We start from the raw sequence: 24,607 nt of genomic DNA, 5'->3' as shown, positions 1-24,607 counted from the left end.
ATATCTGTGCTGACGTTCAATTCCAACCAGTTACAGCAAGACTTACAGACTTAGAGAAACAAATAATCTGAATAGATCGAACATATTCTCCAGAAAGAAGCTGCCTAAAGTTACTGACTGAGAGAAAAGAATAATAATTCTGTATTACTAGAAGATAAAACAATATTCAAATCTGTGCTCTGTACTGCATAATATAATTTTTTTTCATGATTGCAATTTCCAGGAAGCTAAGTAAATTGATTTTATGGCTAATTTGTATCCTCGGAGCATGCAGTTCACTAAACTTAAGAAAAAAATTGAAGCAGTAGGAAACTTTAAATAAGACAAATTACTTTTGCACCATATGCATTCTAGACCAAGTAAATGTCCTTATCAGAATTACAGTGTAAGTATCAATTACATTTAATTACAAACCCATTACCCCACTTTTCATGGCATTTTCCAAGTAAAAGAAATGCTCTCCCCTGAGAAGAAGTAAATATGCCCAAAGTGCTCTAATCATTGCTAGAGCTCAACTCATTTTTAAGAACAAAATTAGAGAGACAGATGTGGACATGGTAGCATGGAATTGGGGAAGCATTTCACATGCTTTACAGCTAGCACAAATGGCAAAGGAACAAATTTGCCTGGTTGTAGTTGTGGAGAGGAAGGAATGACAGTCCCTTATGTAGCTGCCCTTCAAAGCAGAACCCAATCTCATCTAGCAAGGAGAACGTGATAGATACTTTGGAGGGGCTGAACAGTAAGAGAAGTCCATGGCAGAATGAGTTCTCAATGAACATGGAGCCACAGGCAACATGACAACAACAAAGCAGCAATGGCAAATACTTCATCCAGAACGGCATTCATAAATTGCGCTTATAACCCAACTCTTCCTGAAATTACCAACAGTTACTTTCAGAACTGCTTCAAAATCCTTAAATTGTTTGCAAGTCCATTTAGCATTGAATATTGCAAGCTAGTGCTTCGTAACTGGAAGATTTCTTTTTACTGAGAAACTATTCAGACTACAAAAGGATCTTTTTCGGTGATTCACTCATACTGATCTCCCTTTAAAACGCACATCTTGGGAAGCAGCCACTGAGCTGCTCATAAAACTGAGATTCTTTCAGCGCTTCCATCTGCACACCCAAGCCCTGATCCTACAGATTAATCGCCTCAAACACTCTGTGACAGCTCTAAACAACTAACAGTGATCACATTTTCTCTTTCTTGTATTTTATTTCACAATACACAGTCCCCGATACAACTTGTGTAATTTATCTCATTTTTTTAAAACATGGCCTGAAATAGGATTAATAAATACTTAATAATTTATTAAGTTTTTTTAAGCTTTGAAATAGAAGAAATGGTACTTCAAAAATCTCAGTCAGAATCTATGGGCTCAAAGAATGACACAATATAACAAAACATTTTTCACAGGGACAACGAATCCAAGTTTGCATGGCTACGATTAAACAACTCTTTAATAAAGACACAATTATCACACAGAATCATTAAAAACTACACAGAGCTTTTAAGCAAACAACTCAGTGTAAATCTTCCAATTTTAGTGCCTGACCCTGCCCCTTCTGAAGTCACTTGAAGCAGTAACGCTGACTTGACTGCATGCAGAAACAGCGCTGTGTTCTATACATACCTGAATATCCTGACAATATAGGTGCATACATCCTTATCACTCACACGCTGCTCTAGCGCCACACAGAGCTCAGAGACAGCACCACGGCAAGTGAGTTGGTGTCTTGCAGGAGCTAAGTCAGCCAAGTTCCGCAAAGTAGCTGTCAGCTGCAGATGGAATATTTAAAGATTGATTAATCACAGCCGTTTACAACAGAAGCCACACTGTTTTGAAAATTCACTAAAGCTCACACCTCATTTATAACACTTAAGGCAGTCTGAATGCCCTGTTAACATTCTGCAGGTGTGTATCTACCAATAAATAAAAACAGGAAATGTGTAAGTCACAAAATTGTGTATATTGAAATAATTGCTTGAAAATGAAAGACTGATACTGGTCTTTGCCTGCTTGCAACCTCCTCCTTTGAGGGAAACATGGTCTTTCGTATGTTTTAAAATCCTGTATGCATGCATACAACCATATACCACTTGGAAATCAGGTGAAATGCTGTGGACAACTAAAGCAATTTTTTGCATAATGTCTGATCTAACGATTTTACATTTAAGCCTGGAAAATTAATACTGATATATATCATACATTTTGACAATCACAATAAGATGCAAACCAAGATGACTTGTTTTTAAAAGACAATAAAAACCAAAATTTTAAAGTTAATCAAGATCAAGAGAAATCCACTATTCAAACAGTATAAAAAATGAAGATCTTAAGTCCTCAAGTTCATTTTGAAAAACCAAAATATTTTCAGAAGATACTGTACTATTTCAAGGAGTTTTAAGCATAAAATATCTATCATTTGTAGATATGCAAAATGAATCAGCTATTGCATATCTTGAAATGCTCTTGTTCTCTTCCAAGATAAGGGTATTCAAATGTCAAGGTCAGACAGGCAATGACATGCAAGTTAACTGCTGACCTAAACCAGAATTTACTGGCTACTGGTTTACAGAATTTACCATTAATTTATAAAATTAATGTGAAGCCATTTAATCTATTGTGAATATGGGAGTTCTTGAAATCTTTCTTATTCTAAGAGTAAGGTATTTAACTTCAATTTAGTTTTAAATGTAGTTTGATAAGGCAGAAAGACTATCTGCTCAAACTGTTTGTAATCACATAAAACTCTTGAAAGTATTTTATCACTTAATTGGACTGCTTGTCTAGAGACATGCAATTGCTAATTTTAAAGGAAAAATTTGACAAAGAGCAGGTTAAGTTGTGTTTGAGGAGCTTTTGCTCATAGGATTCTATGCAGTACTCTGTCCATTCTCCAGCAGCTTTCAAATTTGCTGTCCTACTTCAACAAACTTGATGAAAGTGTGCATGACTTCAGTTACCACATGAATAAATAATGATAATGCAATTCAAGATGTTCTGTAATGGAACAATAGGAGAAGGAACAACGTGTCAAAATGGAGAAGCAAGGTATAGAGGGGGAAAAAATATGTGATTATGTGAATGGATTTAACTTCAGCACTAAATATGAAATGTATACTACATTCAGAATAAATAGAAACTGAAACTATGGAAACCATTTGCTTTTACCTCATATTTTAAGACGACACCTGGAGTTTTTTGTCATTTTAACTGAACAACTGCCAAAAATGCATTTCCAGATATGCATTCTTTTACAAGTCATGATGTTTCAAAAATCAACACAATACTGGAGAAACATTTTAAAATAAAAATATTCTGAACAAATACTTTGCCATTCAAAAGTTTTGGATGAAAAATTCCTGCCAAATGGAAGTGACACAAAAGACTCCATTCAGTGCTCACATACAAGAAGTTCACAATCAGCCTAGTATGGTATTTGTTGAGCTCCAGCTAAACTTCACAATAAAGAAAATTAAGGATAAAACACATATTAAAAGTGTTGTTCAAACCCAGGCCAAGGCTTTCACTGCAGCAAAGAGACTTACATATTAGATGACAAGAAAAAAAAATCTTTACCAATAGATAATGGTGCAGAGGTCTCCAAAAAGAGAGAACATTTTTCACTGTCTGAGACAGCTAGATCCTCCACCAGTAAATTGCTATCAAGAGGCATCCTCACACAAAGACAGGTTGGAAAGGAAAAGCAATGCAAAATAACATATATACTTGTGCTGGTTTTGGCTGGGACAGAGTTAACTTTCTTCATAGTAACTAGTGTGGGGCTGTGTTTTGGATTTGTGCTGAAAACAGTGTTGATAAATACAGAGATGTTTTGGTTACTGCTGAGCAGTGCTTACACAGAGTGAAGGCCTTTTCTGCCTCTCACATCACTCCACCAGCGAGGAGGCTGCACAAACAGTTGGGAGGGGACACAGCTGGGACAGCTGAGCCCAACTGACCAAAGGGATACCCATACCATATGACGTCATGCTCAGTATATAAAGCTGGGGAAAAAGGAATGAAGGGGGGGAATGTTCAGAGTTACGGCATCTGTCTTCCCAAGTAACCGTTACACATGATGCAGCCCTGCCTCCCTGGAGACAGCTGAACACCTGCCTGCCCATGGGAAGCAGTGAATGGATTCCGTGTTTGGCTTTGCTTGCGTGCGCAGCTTTTGCTTTCCCTATTAAACTGTCTTTATATCACCCCACGAGTTTTCTCACTTTTACTCTTCCGATTCTCTCCCCCATCCCACGGGGGTGGAGTGAGTGAGCAGCTGCGTGAGGCTTAGTTGCCAGGTGAGATTAAACCATGACAACACTTAAACATGCAAAACAATGGAATTCAGAAGTTGGTGTAAGTATATATCCATAAAAGAACAGTTAGTACGCAAGTGAAATATGAAGAGCACATATTAAAAAATAATAGAAGCTAGCCAGACAGCAGATGAATTCAAGAGAGATTCTGATTGCTTCAAACAGACTCCATGATTCAGGGAGAAATGCGTAACAATTAGCTCTAGCAATCCCCACCAGCTCTAATTCTTGTGTTGCCATGTGAAACATCAAATTCACCCAAACAGAAAATTTAACAGAAGACAAATGCTATTTTTAAAGGAGAAGACATATAAGTGCTTTTCAATTAAGGAATATGCAGTACTTGTTAACTCTTGTCAGTGACACTTCGAAAGCCTTGGCTTTTGAATAAGCATTACCATACTTTGTATAAATATGATCAGACTGTTAGGTGAAGCAACATAAAATGAGTCAAAGATTACCTTGGCTTCACATCTTCTATTAAGAAAAAAATAATTATTATTTTTATAAACATTCTTATTCTTGTATCGTGAGACTTCTGCATAAAATCCATTGTGTAACAATAAAGGAATCAGAGGGGCTTCATTCCCACAAAAAGGACCTGACCAGATTATGTGTAACACTGCCATCTGGTGATTGTGCAATTAGACGGTTAAAGAGCGAAGAGTTGGTCCCAGTTACCAGGATTAAGAGATGGCAGAGCCTCCCCCAGAGGCCATTGTGTCTATTCAAGGTGGTTTTCTCCTCCAGTATAATTTGCTCTGTATTCCTGAAGACTTGTATTTGTTCATTATTTCTGTATGCCACTGGATATTTGATCTTTTGCTGCAAGTTAAAGTATGGCACAGAAACTTCCTTTACTCTGAAGACACGAATCATTGAAGAAACTTTCTTTGATACTGTATCCCTGAAAACAGAATTATTCCTGCATCTGCCTATGATGACTTGAACAATTAACTCACACGGAAGAAATGGTGCACATTAATGTAGACTTGTTGAGGAAATTGATACGAGAAAGTCGCACAGGAATTCCCTAGCAGTATGAATCACTGCTTTTCTCATAGAAGGAAGAAAAATGAAGTAACTGCACTACTATAGAAGAGAATACAAACAAGTGAAACAGCAACTTCAATAAGAGACAGCTGTCAGTATCGACTTTTCCACAAAGCACTCAAGGCTGCCTTAGAAACAGTCAGTCTATTCAAACTGTACAAAACAGTTTTGCTATACTTCCAATCATACTGAAAACAGCAAAGATAATAATGACACCAAAAAAAGTGTGAAATGTAACGTTTTCTTTTCACACATTTGCAAATTAAACCGTTGATTTAAAAAACAAAATTTATCCACATACAAATAAAAAGAAAAACATTTCTGCAAAACTGTGGGTAAGTTCAGGAAGCTAGTCAAACAGCTGAAAATAAACTGATTCATTATTTTTACTACTTGGACAACACTTGTTATTTTTAAATGCCCCAACCGGAAAAAAACTCTTTTTCTATCTCCTTCTGTGTATTGTATGATTAATGCCAACAGCAGCCACCAAACATCGGTAAGTAACATGCTTTGCTTCTAACCATCCCTTTCCTGCTCTCAGGAAGATAAATATTTTAAAAATATATAGACATGAAAAGAGATCCAGGATATGTATCTCTCATTTAGGCTTTAAAATGCTTACACAAAGACAACCTAAATTTCTACTCACTGAAATGACTGCACAGCTTCCGTATGTGGAAGACATCACACTCTGCTTCTTCATCTAAGCTTACTTTTCTTATAGTTTAGGTATTTTAAGTCACTGTCTACCACCTTGCAAGGTACACAGAAAACAGAAACTATTCTGGACCCCCAATCCCTCCTCAATACTTTTCAAAAGTGGGTTTCTAACTACACCGATAGCCTAAGGCAGCACAGTAGTATCAGGACTTACAAAGTCTAACTAGGCAGCAGTCAAGAAAAATACGGTCATTAAAATCTTGATTAAGTGCAGACCTGAAGTTTGTACACCTTCTCTTGAAAGAGGCTTGGAAATGCCATACACAATTTTTGCATAGAATATAAGGGACAATATCAACAAAATGGTACAGATTATTTTAGATTTGTTTAGAGAATTGACAGTGCCACAAGAAAGTTATCATTCCAAATTCTAAAGATAGAAGTGTATAAATAAGAATGTTGTGAATCATATAGGAACTTAATGATGACAGGACCAGATAGTTAAGAGAATAGGCACAAAACTTCCAGTTTCATCATATACTCTCCCAGTCTTTAGCAAGTTGCCACTTTGGGACATCCCGGGCCAAACGTTAAGTATTAAGCCACATCATTTCACACAGTGCTTTGTAGCACGTCCCAACCTGTTTATGTTTATTAAGATTGTATACAATATTCTGGAGAGACATACCTCATAGCTCCACTAGAATAAACAGACAAAAATCAGTAATAGTAACATGATAATGTAAGCTATCTGTTTTCTCATATAATTTCAAGTAGTATAAAATTCCTTGTTTGTAAGTTAGCAGAGAATTAAAGAAATCTGGCAAAATTAGTAGAAAAACTTAATGTAAACACTACCTCGGAAAATTGTGCAATTAATTTTCCTGTGAAGTCCCCAAAGGCTTACAATTACAGTGTTCACTAATCTTTACATCAATAATTTCCAAGACAAACACCAGGAATCTACCTGGCATATCCTTGACAAATACAAAAACACCACAACCTATGCAAAACTTAAAATTTAGCCAGCTAACCATTTTTTTCCTAAAACACTAAGGTTTGAACAGTTTTAGGGCAAAGGATTAGTTTTCATAGCCATCACTCATCAAAGTACCTCATATGTGAAAAGTTCTGAGCCTGCTGCCTTCAAAAACCTTCAAAAAGTGTTGGCTTTTACAACTACCTTTTCCTTAAATTATAGTTCTTCAAAAACACTGTCAAAGAAATGTAGCCATAATTTCCTATGCATTTTTAAAAATGCATTATTCTTGTAATAAAAAGCTTTCTGTAATCTCCTAGATTATTGCAGAACTGGTTAGTATTTATTATTTCAGTTTAAAAATATTAGACAGGGAATACATTTTTATCTGTTTACTATAATATCCAGAACATTGTCAGCACAATAAAGTAATAATAAGAAACTGGTTTTATTAGGTACCTAAAATACTTCTATTAACTTCAGAATTTCTAAAGCCTTTAAAATTGACTACACAAAAATATCTACAATAATTAAATTTAGGTCCTGAACAACTTCAAGCAAACTTCTTAAAAAAAGTCTATCCAAATATAGCTACAACTCTCTCGGTGGCACATGGGATTAGCTTATCTCCTCTAATTAAATTTTCAATTTGCCCTTGAAGTGTGTACTTTTTAGAAATAAAAGTAAATGCTAACCTGGACTAATAGGTGGCCCAAGTTGGAGAAACATGTGTCATTTTCTTTTATATTATTAATCTGCTTCATTAATTGCAGCAACATTTCAATAGCTCCTTTGTTGACCATTTCCTTAAGTAGTACAGCATTTCCAGACATTAATTTTATAGCTCCCATGCAATACAGAAAAGCTTCATTGTTTTTTTGTAGGTCTTTAGTTCTCAGGACCTCCAACAAACAATCTAAAAGGAAAATCATTATTCAGAAAGACTAATATTAACATTTATATGTTAACAGTCCACTCGTTGAAGAGATTAACAATTGGGGAAAAAAAAAACAGACTGAACTCTTTATAATACATTTCTAATAAGTGGGCTAGAAAAATTGGGTACTTGGATTGAAACCAAGGAACAATTATTGATGACTAAGAGAATGGGACTGACTTTTGTTCTCCCAGCCTTCAACAACCAGCACCAGTAGTAAATACATAGCAATGATCATTGAAAGCCTCAGTCAAGATTTGCAAAAGCAATTTTGTGTGCCTGGAATTTTGTGTACTAAACTTGAGATGTCCTAAAGAGGTTTATTCCCACTACTTCCTTGAAAATCAAATGTCTTAAAGCATCTCAAATGGAGCACTAAAAAGCAAAAGTACTGAATTCAAATCTCACATTTGAAGTCTGTTTGTAGCCTTTTTAGATTTACTTTTTGTGTAAGTAAAGTTACTGCAGAAGTTTTGTTTTATGCTGAAATGTTAAAATTAACAGTTGTTAGCACAAGCCCAATGTATCTTTCACAGTCAAATTGAGACATTCTGAATTTGAGAGGTGTATCTTAAATAAATAAGTAATCCTAACCAATTTTATACTTTTGAATTTCTAGCAACTGACTGAAAGTGATATTCACTTCTGCTTCCTGTGTTCCTCACCCTCACCAACTGCCTAGTGGTCAGCTAAATCGCTTGGGTTGTACCCATGTGAGAAAGCAGTTTCAGGTGCCTGCTCTGCTCAGTGTCAATCAGGGTCTTGAACAGGAGTTGTCTATTTTGGGATGAACGGTTAATTTATTTCCTCTACTGGAGCTCCACCACACATAAATAGTTCACAGCGCCAGAGGAAGAAAAAGAAATTGAATCTATAACCCAGTGACTGCAACAGGAATCTGGGTGGTTATGGTGATAACCCAGATTCATGTCTTCAGCCTGGATAAGGTGGGTCCCAAAACATAAAGAATGAATAAACAAACAAAACCCTACCAAAAAAGTTCTTTCCTTCACTAGCTTTTAAAATACAGGGAAAGAAGAGCAAGTGAAAGAGAAATGAGTGAAAATGAAAATGAGAGCAGAAAAAACAATGCTTACACAGACATAGCCACTCAACTTGTCCAGATTTTTGTATGCTGCTGGTCTCTGGATACTGGAAATTCCAGTTTTGTAAAGTCAGTTGAGCAATCTGAGCTGTTCTCTTTTCTAAGTCCTCTCCTGTTGATCTTACTACTAGAAAGGCTTTATTTCTGAGAACACTCACGTACTAAACTTTAAGACCATGAATACTCCCATCTATTTAAGCAGATATAAACATAAGCTTTAACTTATGCACATTCAATAAATGCTTGCCAGGTCAAGGCCTACATTAATAAAACATAATAAAAATGTTTATGTTTTCATAAAATATAAGTTTTAATGAAGGGAAAGACCATCAATCGATACTGAGTATCATTCATACACTGTCATTTTCTTCATATTTCTCGTATTTGTGTGTGTAGATGACACAAATACACCTACAACCACAAAAAAGATCTTAGAGCCATTGCTGACAATTCTCTAAAACCACTGCCTCAATGTGCAGCAGCAGCTAAAAAAGCCAATGGTTGTTCTCAGTATCCTTCCTGATGATGGCTAACAACACAGACAGCATTATTTCACTTTTATAAAATTTGGTGTAGATACATCTTGACTTCTATAGACAGTTTTGGTTTGTAAATCTCAAGAAGGATCTACTGGAGCTGGAGAAGGTATAGAGAAGGGCTACTAAAACAACTGAAAGAATGACACAATATCCTTTCAAAAAGAGAGCTAAAAAGCTGAGATGCCTCAGTCTGAAGAGGAGAAGGCAGAGATATGTGATATGACTGTGGTTTAAAGAATCACAAAGGTGGCAGGTAAGCTGACTAGAAGCTTACAAATCCTGCAAAACCACAAGCAAGGGCATGATGAAAAGTAGATAGGTTTAAAACAGCAGACAGAGAACTTCTGGAACTTGTTGCTCTGTGAAATTGTAGAGGCAGACAGAATCAGAAAGTTCAAAAAGGAATTAGGCAAATTAATGAATAAAATATCTATAAACAGAGACTAAAAAGTAAAAGGCAGAGATGCACCATGAAATGTCCTTAACAAAATGTAACAGTTCTGGATGCTGGGGCTCTACAGGGGAAATGGATCACAGAAAACACATAGGCTTCCATGCTCTCCCTAAGCAGCATCCCTTATTGCCACTGTTAGACACAGAACGCTGGACTAGACGGACCGTTAGTTTGACCTAGCAGGCAATTTTTAGTGTGTGACTAAGTTAACTCTGAGAACGTTTCTTGAATGATGGTCAATCTAACTATTGAATTTCAACATCCAACTTACATACATACCCAATAATCCATCATTTTGAACGATGTCATCAGTTTTTTCATTCCTGCAAATTTTAAATGCAAGCTTGCAAACACTGAGAAGATTTTTTCCATCCACTTTCATCTGCAAGGAAAGGAAAAGACATAAAAATCACAACTTAAATTTACGTACAAAAATGCACCATAACATTTTACAAGTTCAGACACCATGGCAAACTTGTATTCTCACAGGGTTACTAAATTCCAGCTGAGATCCTTAGGGTACACTGAGCCAGACTGAAAAGTTTGCAGAATTAAAGAACTCCGAAACCTAGATAGTTTAAGCTCTATTTAGCAAACTGTGCTTACTGACTTTAAAATAACAGATGACATATAAACTTTTTATGTCTTTTCTGCAGGTAGTATATCCATAACTTGCACATTTTTTTCTCTAATTCACTCTTACAAAGAAATTCTGTGCAGGATTCTTTGGCATCTATGGCCACACATATCATAATGAAAGTTATTCTCAAATATCAGAAAACAAGATCTTATGGTGTACTAATAGTCATTGAGAGATCATGAAAGGGAAGTAAAAGTGTTAAAAATACAATGGCAAATCTCCTCCTTTCCTCTGCATTTCAAGGGCAGTTTCTTACCTTGTTCATGATTTTTAAGATTCCATTGAAAAATCTCTGTAATAGAATTTTTTTAAGCACCGCTTAACATCTCTGTAGTATCTGAATGTATAATTAATCTTCTAATTAAAATAACACATGCTACCTCAAAGGAGAACATCCCCCCCAAAACACACACACTCATTACTAAAATGTCTACAACACAATGCTAGCTGGTATCCTTTCACCAGTGACTGTTCATACATACTTAGTAGAAGCTGAACCAAGAGGTTCAAAAGCACCAGCTTAATTGAGAGTTTTAACCCAAAATACAAGAGAAAGAGACAATTACACTTAGTCACTTTAAAAAAAAAAAACTGTTTTGATATTTTCAGATAAAGGTGTTTAGTAAGGTCAAGATATTATTTAAAAACTAAGTTTAATTTCCATGTGTAGTTTTTTAAATTACTGTTTTGCTTAAATCCCTGCATGTGTATCTCAGCTTAGGACACTGTCTCTTTTGCATGTCTAAGCAATATTCCTGCCACCATACACCAGCTATTCTCTTTTGTGTCCCTCCTTCCTCCCCCAGATGTAATTTCTCTGCAAAAAATAGGCTCCAACAAGTCCTGATCTGGATGAATTGGAGACTAGTATCTGCATGGCAAGAAATTGTGCTTAGGAAAGAGTTAGTTTAGACACAATTTAAAAGTATGAAAGGAAAAATTAAATGCAAGTTGTAATTCATGATTTTGAGCTTCACATTCTACCAAACAGCATTTTAGAACACTTACAGCCAGAATAATCTTTGCCAGCTTCAGGCAAAGGGGATCTGAATCAATGTCTACAAGTTTATACAATGTCTTCAGAAGCACACTTCTTCTTTTAAATCTTTTTCCAAGCATATTTCCTTCACTCAAGGCTTGATAGAGCTTGGTGCAAGCCAGACAAAGATTTTCTATGCTGTCTTCTACTTGAAGGGGGTGGGAAGGGAGAGAAAAATAAAAAATAATTATCAGTGCCACCTCTTCCAGAGCATCTCAATAGACAAAGACACAGGAGAACAAAATAAAGAATGAGTTTCACAACAACAAAAATAAGGTGCCCAATAAATCTTTTAAAATAATGCTATCTTCAGAAACAGTTTTATGTTGCTCTTTCAAAAAGAAAAGACTCAAGCCAAGCAATCATGGAGCCATAATAATACCTAAAGCTAAAATGAAACTCACCCTTAGTACTTAATAATCAGATTGACCAAATGCCTACCAAGAAACTGAATCTGAATATATTTTTAAAAAGCTCTACCAAACATTACATGTGAAAAAGAAACAGTTAAGGAATATTCTTCTGCCCATATACATAACCTAATATATCAAACCTTGCCGGGATTAAGAACAAGTGAATGTAAAAACTCATTAGAACTCTCCAATGCATACTGGAAGTGCAAGATATGTTTGAGTGGACTGTTGGCCTACCGACATCCAAGTCATCTACCTCCTAACCAGAGTTCCTGAGGCACTATTTTAAAAATATAAATATAAAACCTGCAGTAAACTATTACAAAAACCGCATCTCAATACAATGGAATCATGTACATGTTTACTTTAGAGGGAAAAGAAAAAGTCTTGCCTATTTTTAAAATTCAAGAGTGAGGGGTTTGGTTTTTTTCTTTTCTTACATTTGCTTTTGTCTATAAACTGACACTAATAAAGCACTGTGTAAACCCACTTAAACTGCCTGTATAAACTCTGCATTTACACAGGATGTACTTCCCATCTGAAATAAAGTCATATTTAAGGAGGCAAAGCACTTGTGATGCAATACATATGGACAGGAAATTACAACAAAAAACCATTATATCTAAGGCCCCAAACTTGTAGGCAGATTCAAGGACCCACCTCTCATGCTGATCAGTGCCTGGAAGTTGTCAATTTGCAATCATCATCCTCAAGGAGCAGCAATGACTATTCCATTTCTATTCCCATCATGACAGAAAATGTAACAAAATTTAGCATGATTCTAAACCCTCTGCTCCAGTAAGCAGTGAAACAGGAGTGGCAAGGAACCAAAATTGAAAGGTCTCTACTTCATTTCATCAAAAACAACACCATCAACAAAAAGTATTCATTTTTTACCCCATGGAGTATTTTTGAAGTTTATCCTCCCTTCAGTACTGGAATGTAACAAAATAAAGTATTTGATCCTCTAGAAAAATAGACTTTGGGATTCTACCTGTTTTTGTCATACAACAATCATCTCAAGCACATGAGATTCATAAGATTTTAGATAATAATTAAGTTCCACATTAAACTTCAGATTTGTTTTTGAATAGAAAGTTTTCCGCAAATACTTTTGAGGGAGAAAGGGGAAGAAAAAGGCTTTTCTATTAATATATAAAAAACTACATGTGACATAAATGCATGTTCAGGGAATTAGCTGAAAGGTGTGAAGAAAGTGACTGCACACAAAATTAAAAAATATTGAATTACCAATAGACCCACTTAAAACACTAAAATCATGGAATTCTAATATTAATTTTGGTAGGAAAAACTGCAGTTGTGCAGTAAACAGCCTAAATAAAGCAATATAACACACAGCTGCGGGAAGCAATGATGCAATTCAGTGACAATCTGTGTGAATATTCAAGCAGCAGCAAAACTGTTAAGCAGCAAAACTTTAAGATTTTTGTACTACTACATTCAACCAACTGGTGAGAAAGTATCATTAGATAATTTAATCTATTGTTAGAAAAACGAAGCCATAACCAAGTTTTTAAAAAAGCTGAAAAAGCCCTAACAAACTAACCAAATCAAGTAAAGACTGAGGAAAGGGGGCATGAAAATTGTTTTTCCTTACTTACATTCATGACAAGGGAAAGACATGATTAGATTTTACCTCTAAATAATATTTTGCTTGCCTATGAAGAACATCTCACTACGCAAAACTTAACTCAGTGGCTCATATTTGACAATCTCAGCATTAAGCAAGGAAAACATGAGCTGTTTTCAAATTTCCTGATCACTGTTTTTCTACACATCAGTGACAGATGTGGGAATGAGAATCCTGCCCTTTTAAAATAATGATGTATTTTGAGAATCACTCAGTACTGTATAGGTGTTTCATACTCATTATCATCTGCAAAAAATTATCATGTGGAAAAAAATTTTTAATCTGTACCATGCTATAATGAACACTGCAAAAGATCCCATAAAACAGAATCAATCCCTTAATTTGACATTCACTTTTAACCACTCGCAAAAACAAAGCTACTTTCTATATTCCCATCATTCAAATAAATATGATGTCTATAGAAGTCACTTAAACAACCTTTTGAATGAAACATTAAAATGGATTTCAGAGTTCAATCATTCAGGCCGTACTTAATTTACTCCATTTTGCTTCAATATTCTGGGTCATTACATACTCTTCTGAGACATCTAACACTTCAAGCACAAATGAAAATTTTCATTAAGATTTGCTTTTTTTCTAAAATTAATTGAGACTTTCAATACGGTCTGCGCTTAAAATAGTGAATCTGTGCAGTGCTTTATTCTTAAAACTATTACCTCATCACTGACTGCTAAGCTGGCAGAGCTATGTGGTCTAAAATAAGGTAATTTAATCAGACAAGATCTTATCTAAACCTTTACAGAATCGCAGAAGGGACCTCTGGAGGTCATCTGGTCCAACCCCCCTGCTCAAGCAGGGCCACCTAGAGACAGTCGCCCAGGACAGTTTCACACTGCAAAGTCACTGAACATATGAAAGCACGAAAGGCTATATAGTCCAACTACTGTTATTCTTTTGTAGTAAACACAAATGAGTCCCATGTTTCCTGCAGGAAATAAGTACAGAAAATACACCCTTTTAAGAACAGCGTTACTCACCTGTTTCCAGTTCATGCAGAATTGGTAGAATCTTTATATGCCAAAAGATTTCTTCTTCTTCCAATTCATTTATTCTTGTTTCATCCTTTAAGCCTTCAAAATACATTCAAAGCAAAAGCACATATTCAGTGAACGTTTTAACTTCTACACAAATAAATAGCGACAAATATTTCTTTTCTGACTGATGAATAAAGTATCTAAAAATGTCACATTTTGCTACATTCTGGGTTACTCAACCTATTCAAGCTTTTGATTTTACTTACATTTTCTCAAAACCAAAAGTTTCAAACAAAACTAGATGGATAAATGTTTTGATATGTAAAGTTGTACCATAGAGCCAGATTTGTTCTTGTTTGCTGACACTAATGTTTCATTTGATCGCTGAATTGGAAGGTAATGACTACTTTTATATTAACATGTCCTACTATTTTTCAGCTCTGTGTCCACGTGACAGCTTATTCTGTGTTAAAAAATATCCATACTACAGGCAATCCTCTAGGATTGTACAATTTTATCTAGTACACATGCACAATATTACAGCTTGGTTAACTGACTCTTTGGTCAGTTAGGGAAAAAGAGTCTTGTTAGTTATTACATCCTGTTAGCAATTCTAACCACATCATGCAACTAGTTTTGAGAACTCCTCAAATAATTTTTTGTAAAATGTATGTTTCCCTCCTATTCTTTGTTATGGTAAACAATTTCTCACACAGCATCTTTGGAAATTAATAGCAAAGTATAGATATCTGAAAGACGTTTTGCCTCCAATAAATATGTCAGAAACTTTGAAGGCAACCATCTCCCAGTTTTCTTGGCCACTCTCAAACAATTTCTTCCGCAGTGACTGAGAAAGAGCTACTGTTCATTACCAAAAGTCTTGTCCACTTCACAAAGAGAAGTTTTAAAAAATATTTCAGCTTTTTTATACTTTGCTTTGAAAAGAAGGGGATTAAAAAAAAAAAAAAAAAAAAAAAATCTATCAGTAGACATCGTTAAAAATCGGTAGACCAAAAAATCAGCAGCCTGTAATTCTTCTGGAAACAAGACTAGGAGTGTGGATCTGTTTTCAGATTGGACAAGGGAGTTGGTGAAACACGATTTATTAAAAAATGGATTCCAGGATTGACTTTCAAATGGATGCAATATTACCGGAAATTATTTGAACTTGCTGAACATGCTTTTCACTTTTGCCTGGCACTATGTGAAGTGACAGAATTCTGGTCTTCACCATGGGCCCACTACAGCTGGAGAGCCAGAGTTTCTGCACCACTTGAGTTTTAAAGGATCTAACAATTGCTTACAAGGTACATGTAGGCGTATTTTTGGAGTTCAAGACTAGGTTAAGCTCCTTATCTTGCAGGCAACTGAAGCTGTTGTTATAAAGATGTGGTTAAGACCTATGAAAAACCGAGACAACAAACTTCAACTTGCTGAATGCTTTTGATCAAGTATTTTTGCTGTTGAATTATGATTCACTCAATTAGAAAGTTCAGGAAAGCTTCTGCAATGTGTTTGTTTGTTTGTTTGTTTTAAATAGGGAAATAAAAAAATCACACAATTCCACTAGGTAACATGAAGAAAGCCATTAAGACTAGAATATACACATTTTTTTAAGAGACACATTTGTCAGAAAGTGTCTCCTACTGCTCATTATTAGGTCTTGCATTTAAATGACAATGTAAATTCTTAACACAATCATTATCAAACACAAAAAATACTGTGCTACATGAGAACGCTGATATTGAGAGGTTTGCATGATGAGAACAGTATCTCAGATCTTAAAAAAAAATTGTGTACTGAGCACTACTTGGAACAGTGAAACAATTAAAAACTTCCTGACTATTTTAAAAGCTTGCTCTTTAAAGAACAATCCAGACTCTTTTTGTGTATCTGTATTAACTTTAACTGTCTACCTACATTTTATACAGAATGAACCTATCAATTATATCTATTTCAACAGATTATACAAAAATGCTGCTGTTTCCTAAGTAATACACCGGTATTTTATTACAATAACTATATATTGTCGGTGTGTGCATATATACATATTTGTGTAAGTACATATTATTATTACTTATTTTGCAGACCTTTTTTATTTTCTAGATCAAATGAGTTAAGATTCTTATTTAGATCAATTTAGCTTAATGCATAAGATATTATGCAGCACTTGCAATGAAGTGAAAGTTCTGCTCCAGATAATGTAAGAGCACAGCTGAAAAGAGAACACTAGAAGAATTTGCACTGGCCCTTCCTTCCTGCCACAAAACTCTTACATTGACTCAATTACTTCTTTTCTTTCCAATTTGTAGCTACCTCTCAAACTGAAAGACAGGACTGACTTTCTAACTATGCACATGCTTATATTAAGCAAGAAATAGAATACTTTATACATGCATTCATAGATATGACCAAACTTCTCACTAGAAAAAAAAAATAACAAAGCCATCAGTTTTTAGTTCAGAACAAAAAGTGATTTTTTGTACCACTCTGCTACAGTTGTCTCACATTCATCAGAAAAATACAGCAACCTGGAAGTCATAATGGCATAATTTTTTAAAACAAAGACCTCTTTTAACTAGGAAAAAAAAAGATAATCAGCTTTTACTAAACAATATTAATCCTAGCAATAAGAATGAACAGGAAAAACATTATTATAAAGAAAAGCAATATTAATAAGTTGTAAACTCGCATGTGTTACTCTCTCGCTGGGAGATTTTTAAGGTGCTGATGAAAAGTTATGGCACTAGTTGTATTTAAAATATTGCAGAAGCTGTCCTGAACCTCCTAGCTGAGCAAATCACAATTCAACCGCAAAAATACTCAAGCAAAAGAATTCAGCAAGTTGAAATTCATTGTCTCAGTTTTTCATAGGTCTTAACCACAGCTTTGCATTCTGGTCAAAAAAAAAAAAAAAAAAATCACTAATCAGTCTACATTTATTGGTTGCTGTTTTTAGCATGTAAATACAAGAGCCTTAGCAACACTGAGCTTTCAAAAGCTGTGTACTGCCTCTTATCATGTTTAGCCTTTTCACAGAATACTGAGTGGCTATGCATATATCAATATTAAAACAGTTTACCTCCTCTCTAGAATGTGAAAATACAAACACAAATCTTATCAGAAAATAGAAATAATCTCTAAATGAACACTTCCCCCTAGACCCCACTATAGAGAAGAAATTATTGCAAATTCCTACTCTTATCCCAATGTTTATTCTGGGATTAAAGATGAAGTATGCACAAACTAAGGAAGCTACCTAATGTTGACAAAGTAGATCCAAAACAAAGCAATCCTAATAACACACTTGATTTTTTTAATAGCACCAATGAAATAGCACAAATAAATTAAAAGACTTATAAACAGAGAAAATGCAGCCCCACAGAATACTAACTCCCATGACATGGTAAATACTCTCAGCTTCTCTGAAGGAAATGAAAGCAGAGCACATTACAGCCTTCGCCAGAATGATCCAGAATAATGCAACTTCTCAGTTCTGGAAAAATAGCAATAAAGCATAATAATAGCAGAGTAGAAACTTCAGGTATCCATACCAGACTCTCAGATATGCATTTGCCATATATGTAACATGTCAGCTATCAGGAAATATTAATTAGAACCTGTTACGTAAAATTAGCAAAATGCATCCCTACAGGGCAATCCAGAATCTGTATCTTCAGCTTGGCATGTCTTTATTAGTTTCTGTGCAACTATGCCAGTTTACAAAAAGTGATGGGCAAACAAGGTGTTAATGGATTGGCAAATTCTTAAGCCTACATATGGGGAACACAAGAGAGAAAATTACAACAGATTTTTAGAGTGACGATCTCCTGAATATTGCTTCTCTTTATCAACAACAGTAAAAAAAAACAGTACATCTAGAAAATAAAAAATATTGTTCAGTTATAAAGAAGAAAAAGATCTTCAAATCACAAAAATTTGATTATTCCTATTTGACTGTATTTCACATTTTCTGACTGGAGATTGAAATGCTTTATGAAGTACCTGTTACTCTTCTCTTCCAGCCGGTACTCGTCAGCCATGATGAACCTGTGCCAGGTTTTTTAATCTGGTCACTAAAAGATACAGTATAGACACACACAAAGCATATCAGAATATAATGCTCAAAATGCTTCTTTCTTCACATGCACTTAGTATGAAATTGACATATTAATAACTAATTGGAAAAGATTTTAAGTTATTTTACTAAGTTAGTAAGTTATCTGCTTATTAAAAACAACATATAAATACAACTTCCTCCAGTATGTATTACAGAAAGCTCCTTCAGAAATACCGAGATATTTACACCACAAGGGGTCACCATTATGGAACACAAAACCTAAAGCATTTCCACTTGTACAATAAAACTGAAAACTAAACTCAGAAAGAGCCAATTTTTATTTTATCATCAGTTTCATTAACTGAACATAGACTCAACGAGCTTAAAACTGTAAGTTCATCTACTCACAAAGACAGAGATTTCTTCTGATGGAATTAACACTTCAATAAGATTTAATGAGAAGAATTTTCAAAGAAACAAACACTTTAGTAACCTTTAATGTAAATATGAGAATTTCCAGGTCTGGCTGTGAACTATTGCTAACGGCACAGTGATCACTAGTTCTGTTAGTACAAGAAACACGTACGTTGTCATTTCTTTGTAAAGCAACAGTCAGTAATGCCATAATTCCTACCGATTGTATGATTATTCTTTGTTTGGCCAGGAGGAAACTACTACATATTTCTGCGATAAATCTATTCTGCTTGCCTAGCTACACACTCAAGCAGCACTGATCTAAAAGAATATACAAGACATAGATTCTCCTGGCTATTAAACAGGAATCTTTCCTCCTTTAAATTCTGTACTAAAAATAAATCTATGTTTTCTATTCTCAGTGTATGTTTAATTTAACACTTCTTACTTCATTTATAGTTCATGTACCAATACAACCTAATCCCCTAAATTTCCTTCTAAAGATAACAGTAGTGTGTTAGCAATGTTATTTCAATTTCTTTTAACCTGTTAATTCAGTCGCTATAAGGCTTAAAGCTAAACTGTTGTTTAAGTGGTTTGCTGGAGTGGCGCCTAAATCCTGTCTGCCAGTCCAGACAGAAGATGTAAGTCATCCTATCAACAGATGGAGACAGAATAAAAGACAAAGCTCTTGTAAGATCACTTCCCTACAAAAGGGACTGGAGAGCTCACTGTGATCAGTCAAAAATTTCCCAAGCAATCACATTACAGAGGAACACTTGCTTCATTATGACTAACAGTGAATAATGCTTTCTTTTTACAGCATGAGGATTTAAGTGCTCCAAAATCCAAATTCTTACAGAAACTATCTTGAAATTATTTCAGCTCATATACAGCATTTCCTACTCCTCTGGGGAAGCAATGCTTTAAAAAAAAAAAACAAAAAACCAGACATGTGCTCGCATCTCTACTCTAAAATCTGACATCTGTAAGAAAAAGGGTTTCTACAGCACACATTAAATACAGTTCAGTGCATTAACAGAAATCAAAATTTGGTTCCATTTATGTGAATACCTAGTCCTACAAACTTTAAAAATTTAAGAAATTCTACAAGGTTCAGCCATCCCTGAAATCAAGACTCTGATCTGAAAGGACACTGAATAAGCAAGAGATATCAACTTCAGTCACCTAATACTAACCCAGCTATACTCAGAAATTGGTATCTTCAGAATTATATGTAGGCATGATAATACTATCTGCCTATATGAATATGGATGTTTGAGTTTGCTTTCCTCAGAAAGAATTTTGTAACTATATCCTGTCTGTGCCTCTTCCCCTAAAATGTAAATCCACAGGATGAATCCAAGACACCTCAAAAAAGAGGTTTCATAGGAAACAAAAGTTTCATAGGAAACAAAAGCAGCTGAATAGAAAAGACACTGAAACAAAGGATGTGGTAACCTGAACACTTATCAGATAGAAACACCACATAGGCGAAATGAAGGGTAAGACCATGTCAAAGTTTGAACTGCGTAAAAGAAAAAAGTTTGGTTGGAACCTATGATTTCTCAAACATCAGTATCAAAGAGTTGAGAGACCTATACTAGTAGCAAAGTAGACTGCTGTACTGCTGGTATTCACAGAACTATGTGTACATTTGGGAAACATCCTCCTAAGTTAAACAGCTTAACTGGAACTCTCATTACTTTCATAAAAAGAATACATACATAAATAAGAATGACTGGTGGGCTGGCTTATCTTTAGGGAGTATGTACAATTCATGAATTTTGTGAGAGATTATAAAATCTCTTTATGTATCTCTACCATTCTACAAACTCCATTTTAGTTACAGAGACTTTTGCTTCTTTTTTATCTTTTCACTTTCATGTAGGGCTGAAACTTAAGCAGCAGTATCTTGTAAAGAACTATGCAGTTAAAATGTAATAAAAAAATTTACTCTAAGTTACCTACTATTGAAGGGAACTGGCTTGTCAAGAGAGTGACTGCCTTGGAAGCAAAATCAATTGGCAGAAATCTGATCATCTGATAAGGGACTCATCAAGAAACCAACTGACAGAGGCTCTGATGATTTACAGAGGAAAAAAGAACTTGGCAACTGGATCATCTCTATCCCTCTCCTGTAAGGGAGATCATAGTAGCCCTTATGAGGAACACTGCTTTCTTGGACGTACATAGACTATGAGGACTTCCAAAAGGAAGGTGAGCCAGCACCAGAGTAGTGTGTTCAGTATTTTTCCCTGGTGAAAGTGCATAAAGTGAAAGCAGCATTTATTCAGAAACTCTGCATGTTTAGATGCTTACTTGCTTTTAATGGTAAATCTGCAAACTCGCACCTTCAGTGGTATTCCGGGAAAACTCCATTTCTAAGAACTGCATCCCAGAGGCAAAGAATTGGGCTAGTTCCCTCCAAAGAAGCTGCACACAACAGCAAGGTCTGATTCATAAATGTGAGTGTAAGATCCCAATAGAGGAATAGTGCTTAGGCTCTTTCCTCATATTGCAGAGCCTTGAACACCTGAGAGTCTGGCTACCTCTTTACTTGTAAAACAGTTTGGCAATGGGCCTGAATTTTGGGCCATGCCTTTCCATACAGTTAGACCCTTAGCATGGTCCCTGCTATGGTTTTGGCCCAAGAAAGGTTGTACTTGCCTTGACAAACACCTGGGCACAGTGCACCAACAAGCAGAGGTAGGGACATTCCCAGCCAATACTTGGTGTGTGGTAGGGAGGAAGTTAAAAATACTTCCATTGTATCAACATAACCTATGACACAGCAGCTGGCCACCAAGCCAGAGACTAACTCTTTTGTTTAATTTTTATTAATTATTAGTACAGATGTTGTCCCGGTGCCCCACTGATTATTTAGTTACCAGTTAAGAGAGATACACAGCCTAATACTAGCAAGTTAATGCTTTTCTACAGAATTATCTCTAACAAGCACCTTTGATCAGTGAGGTAGAAAATCTTACTTACAAAGAGAAAAGAACATGACCATCTTTTCAAGTTCAACAATTCAGAAGGCATTGCCTCTAAACACTAACCTCTCCTCATAGTACGGTTCTTGTAACACCTACATATCCTTAACAACTTTGGGAGGCAAAACTAGAAAATACAGAAATGGAAGAACAGAGGAGCACAGTAACTGAGACAGTGCAACAAAGGATGAAGAAAATGAGGGTTAGTTTTGAGAGAGAAGAGTAGGAAAAACAGGGAATGAGCAAAAGAGAAGGACAGTGGGTATAGAAAAGGCTGTAAGTCCCATACTATCTGCTTCTGCAAGTGTCAAGATCTCACATGACTTTGTTCCTCCAGAGATTATGAGCCTGTTCTCTTGCACCCATGTAAAAGGAATCTGTGGACTCTCTATCGAAGTAGAGATAGGATCTGGGACTATCCCATGTAAACCAGAATCTGAACAGAGTCTTTTAAAGGCAGTGAGCTACTCGCAGACAGTGCACAGCATGCCCTGAGTAAAAGCTTTGAGGAAGCCATACACAGCAGACACTAGCTGGTGTCTGGAAATACTTTTTTTTCCCATTTTTAAACAAGGAAATGGAAATTAATTACCAACTTTGTGACCTGGAAGATAACAAGATTCTGCAGAGCACCCTTAACTTTGTATTTATAGGTATCTTTTGTTGGCGAATTCTACATGACTGCTTAAGACAACTTCTTTGGGGCGGGGGTTGGTTGAAGACATCAGAAGAACCAAACTGGTTTCCATTGACAGAAATAGAAGGAATATTAGGCTTCAAGTCTAACTACTTTATGGAGACTGACTAACAAAATACCATTTTCTCTCAGTCAGCTCCACACAAAACCTTACAAATAGTAGTGAAGCTCAAACATCAGCAATATTTAAACCAGAAATGTAACTAGGAAGATACTTTGAAAGACACACAGCACACTGCCTTCTAAAAGTGTCACCTGCAGAAACCACAATAATACTAGAATTTACAGAACATATATTTACATACATTTCATAAAAATATGAAACATAACATGGTCTAGTTAGTCCAAAAGCTTGCCTTCAACTACTTCTCTTTAGTGTATCACACGAAGACATAAAACCAGTAAGTACAAACACTCACAGAAAAACCCCTTCAGAAGTTCCTTCCTGATAAGAAGCCTTAGTCTGTGTTGCCTCATTGCTAACTTCTAGTAGCATTTTTCTAAAGTAGTATGTAGTTGGGTGGTGGGATTCAATTTATTTTTAAATAAATGATTTATTTTAAAATAAATTGCTAAGACATTTGAGTTAATTGCCTCTCAATTGCCTTTTATTTCTTTGATACCCTTTTTCTTAAGTCAGAAAACTGTAATTATGAGCATACAATTTCTACACACCTATATCTGCAGAGCATTTTCTAGATCTATAGAACCACAATTCTAACCTCCTGAATTCCTTCCTCATAAGCAAATCTAAGCCCCTGATAGTTTCATTCTTTGTCCTTAGAGCCCTTTTCTTTCTTACCTTTATTTTCTGCAAAGCTGCCTCCCAGCTGGATGGCCCCCAATATATAAAGGTACCTGGAGTTGTACTTCCCCAGGTGCAGGACTTTGTACTTGCCTTTGTTAAACTGCACAAGGTTTCTGTCAATCCATTTACCCAGCCTGTCGAGTCCCGCTGTGTGGCTGCACAGCCCTCTGGCGTATCAGCCAATGGGTTGCTTATATACTGACCGCCAGTTATCATTCTTCCAAATTTTTCAGAACTCTGGTCTCATGAACTGCTCATCAGGTGCAAAGACACCTAAGGCTCCAGACCAAGTTTATGGCACAGCCAGACTCAGCAGCTTTGTCTCAAAAAGAAGGATGGCAGCTCCAGGCAAGGTTAAAAGGAACTAATGGTGATCTTGGGAATCAGGGCAAGAAGGACCATGCAGCAGACCCTGAGTCAGCAGCAATGGACAAAGTGGTGCAAGAACCCCAAGGCAAAGGAGAAAGGGAGTCAGATGTGGAGCTGGAGGAAGTGAGAGTGCAACTGATTTTCTCAAACAACGTTTAGTTACACAACACTTCAGAACCACCACTTTAGAACATAAGCCCTCTGCTACTGTGATTCTTCCACCATAAGTGTTTAGTGATCAGGAGACAGGAGCTCTAACTCTTAACCACAGTTACTGATTTTAATAATAAGACATTGCTCTGTAGACTTTGAAAGGAAGTGTAAACAAAATCCTAGTATTTTTGCCAAAGACACTAACAGGAATTGGTTTTCGCTTTTGGCAAAATGAGAAAAATGAGTATTTTGCTTTATCATTCACTCCCGTAGAAATTAATTTTTCCATATGTCAATTAACATTTGCATTTTT

At 35.7% G+C, this 24,607-nt stretch overlaps 1 protein-coding gene across 1 annotated transcript in view; it reads right to left on the bottom strand.

The window, feature by feature from the left end:
- Positions 1-24,607, bottom strand: part of ARMC2 (armadillo repeat containing 2) — a gene marked incomplete at both ends in the record, with an annotated part of 62,342 nt that overhangs the window by 26,006 nt on the left and 11,729 nt on the right. Inside the window, 6 exons of the mRNA XM_081998049.1 lie at positions 1,640-1,785; positions 7,720-7,940; positions 10,339-10,441; positions 11,708-11,883; positions 14,801-14,893; positions 18,803-18,873. Coding sequence (XP_081854175.1) covers positions 1,640-1,785; positions 7,720-7,940; positions 10,339-10,441; positions 11,708-11,883; positions 14,801-14,893; positions 18,803-18,873 — 810 coding nt within the window. The remainder of the gene's footprint in view (positions 1-1,639; positions 1,786-7,719; positions 7,941-10,338; positions 10,442-11,707; positions 11,884-14,800; positions 14,894-18,802; positions 18,874-24,607) is intronic.

This window comes from Phaethon aethereus (assembly GCF_964289735.1).
Source record: "Phaethon aethereus genome assembly, chromosome: 3".
In the NCBI taxonomy this organism is placed as follows: Eukaryota; Metazoa; Chordata; class Aves; order Phaethontiformes; family Phaethontidae; genus Phaethon; species Phaethon aethereus.
Note: the sequence above shows the minus strand (reverse complement) of the source record. Positions and strands in the feature narration are given on the sequence as shown.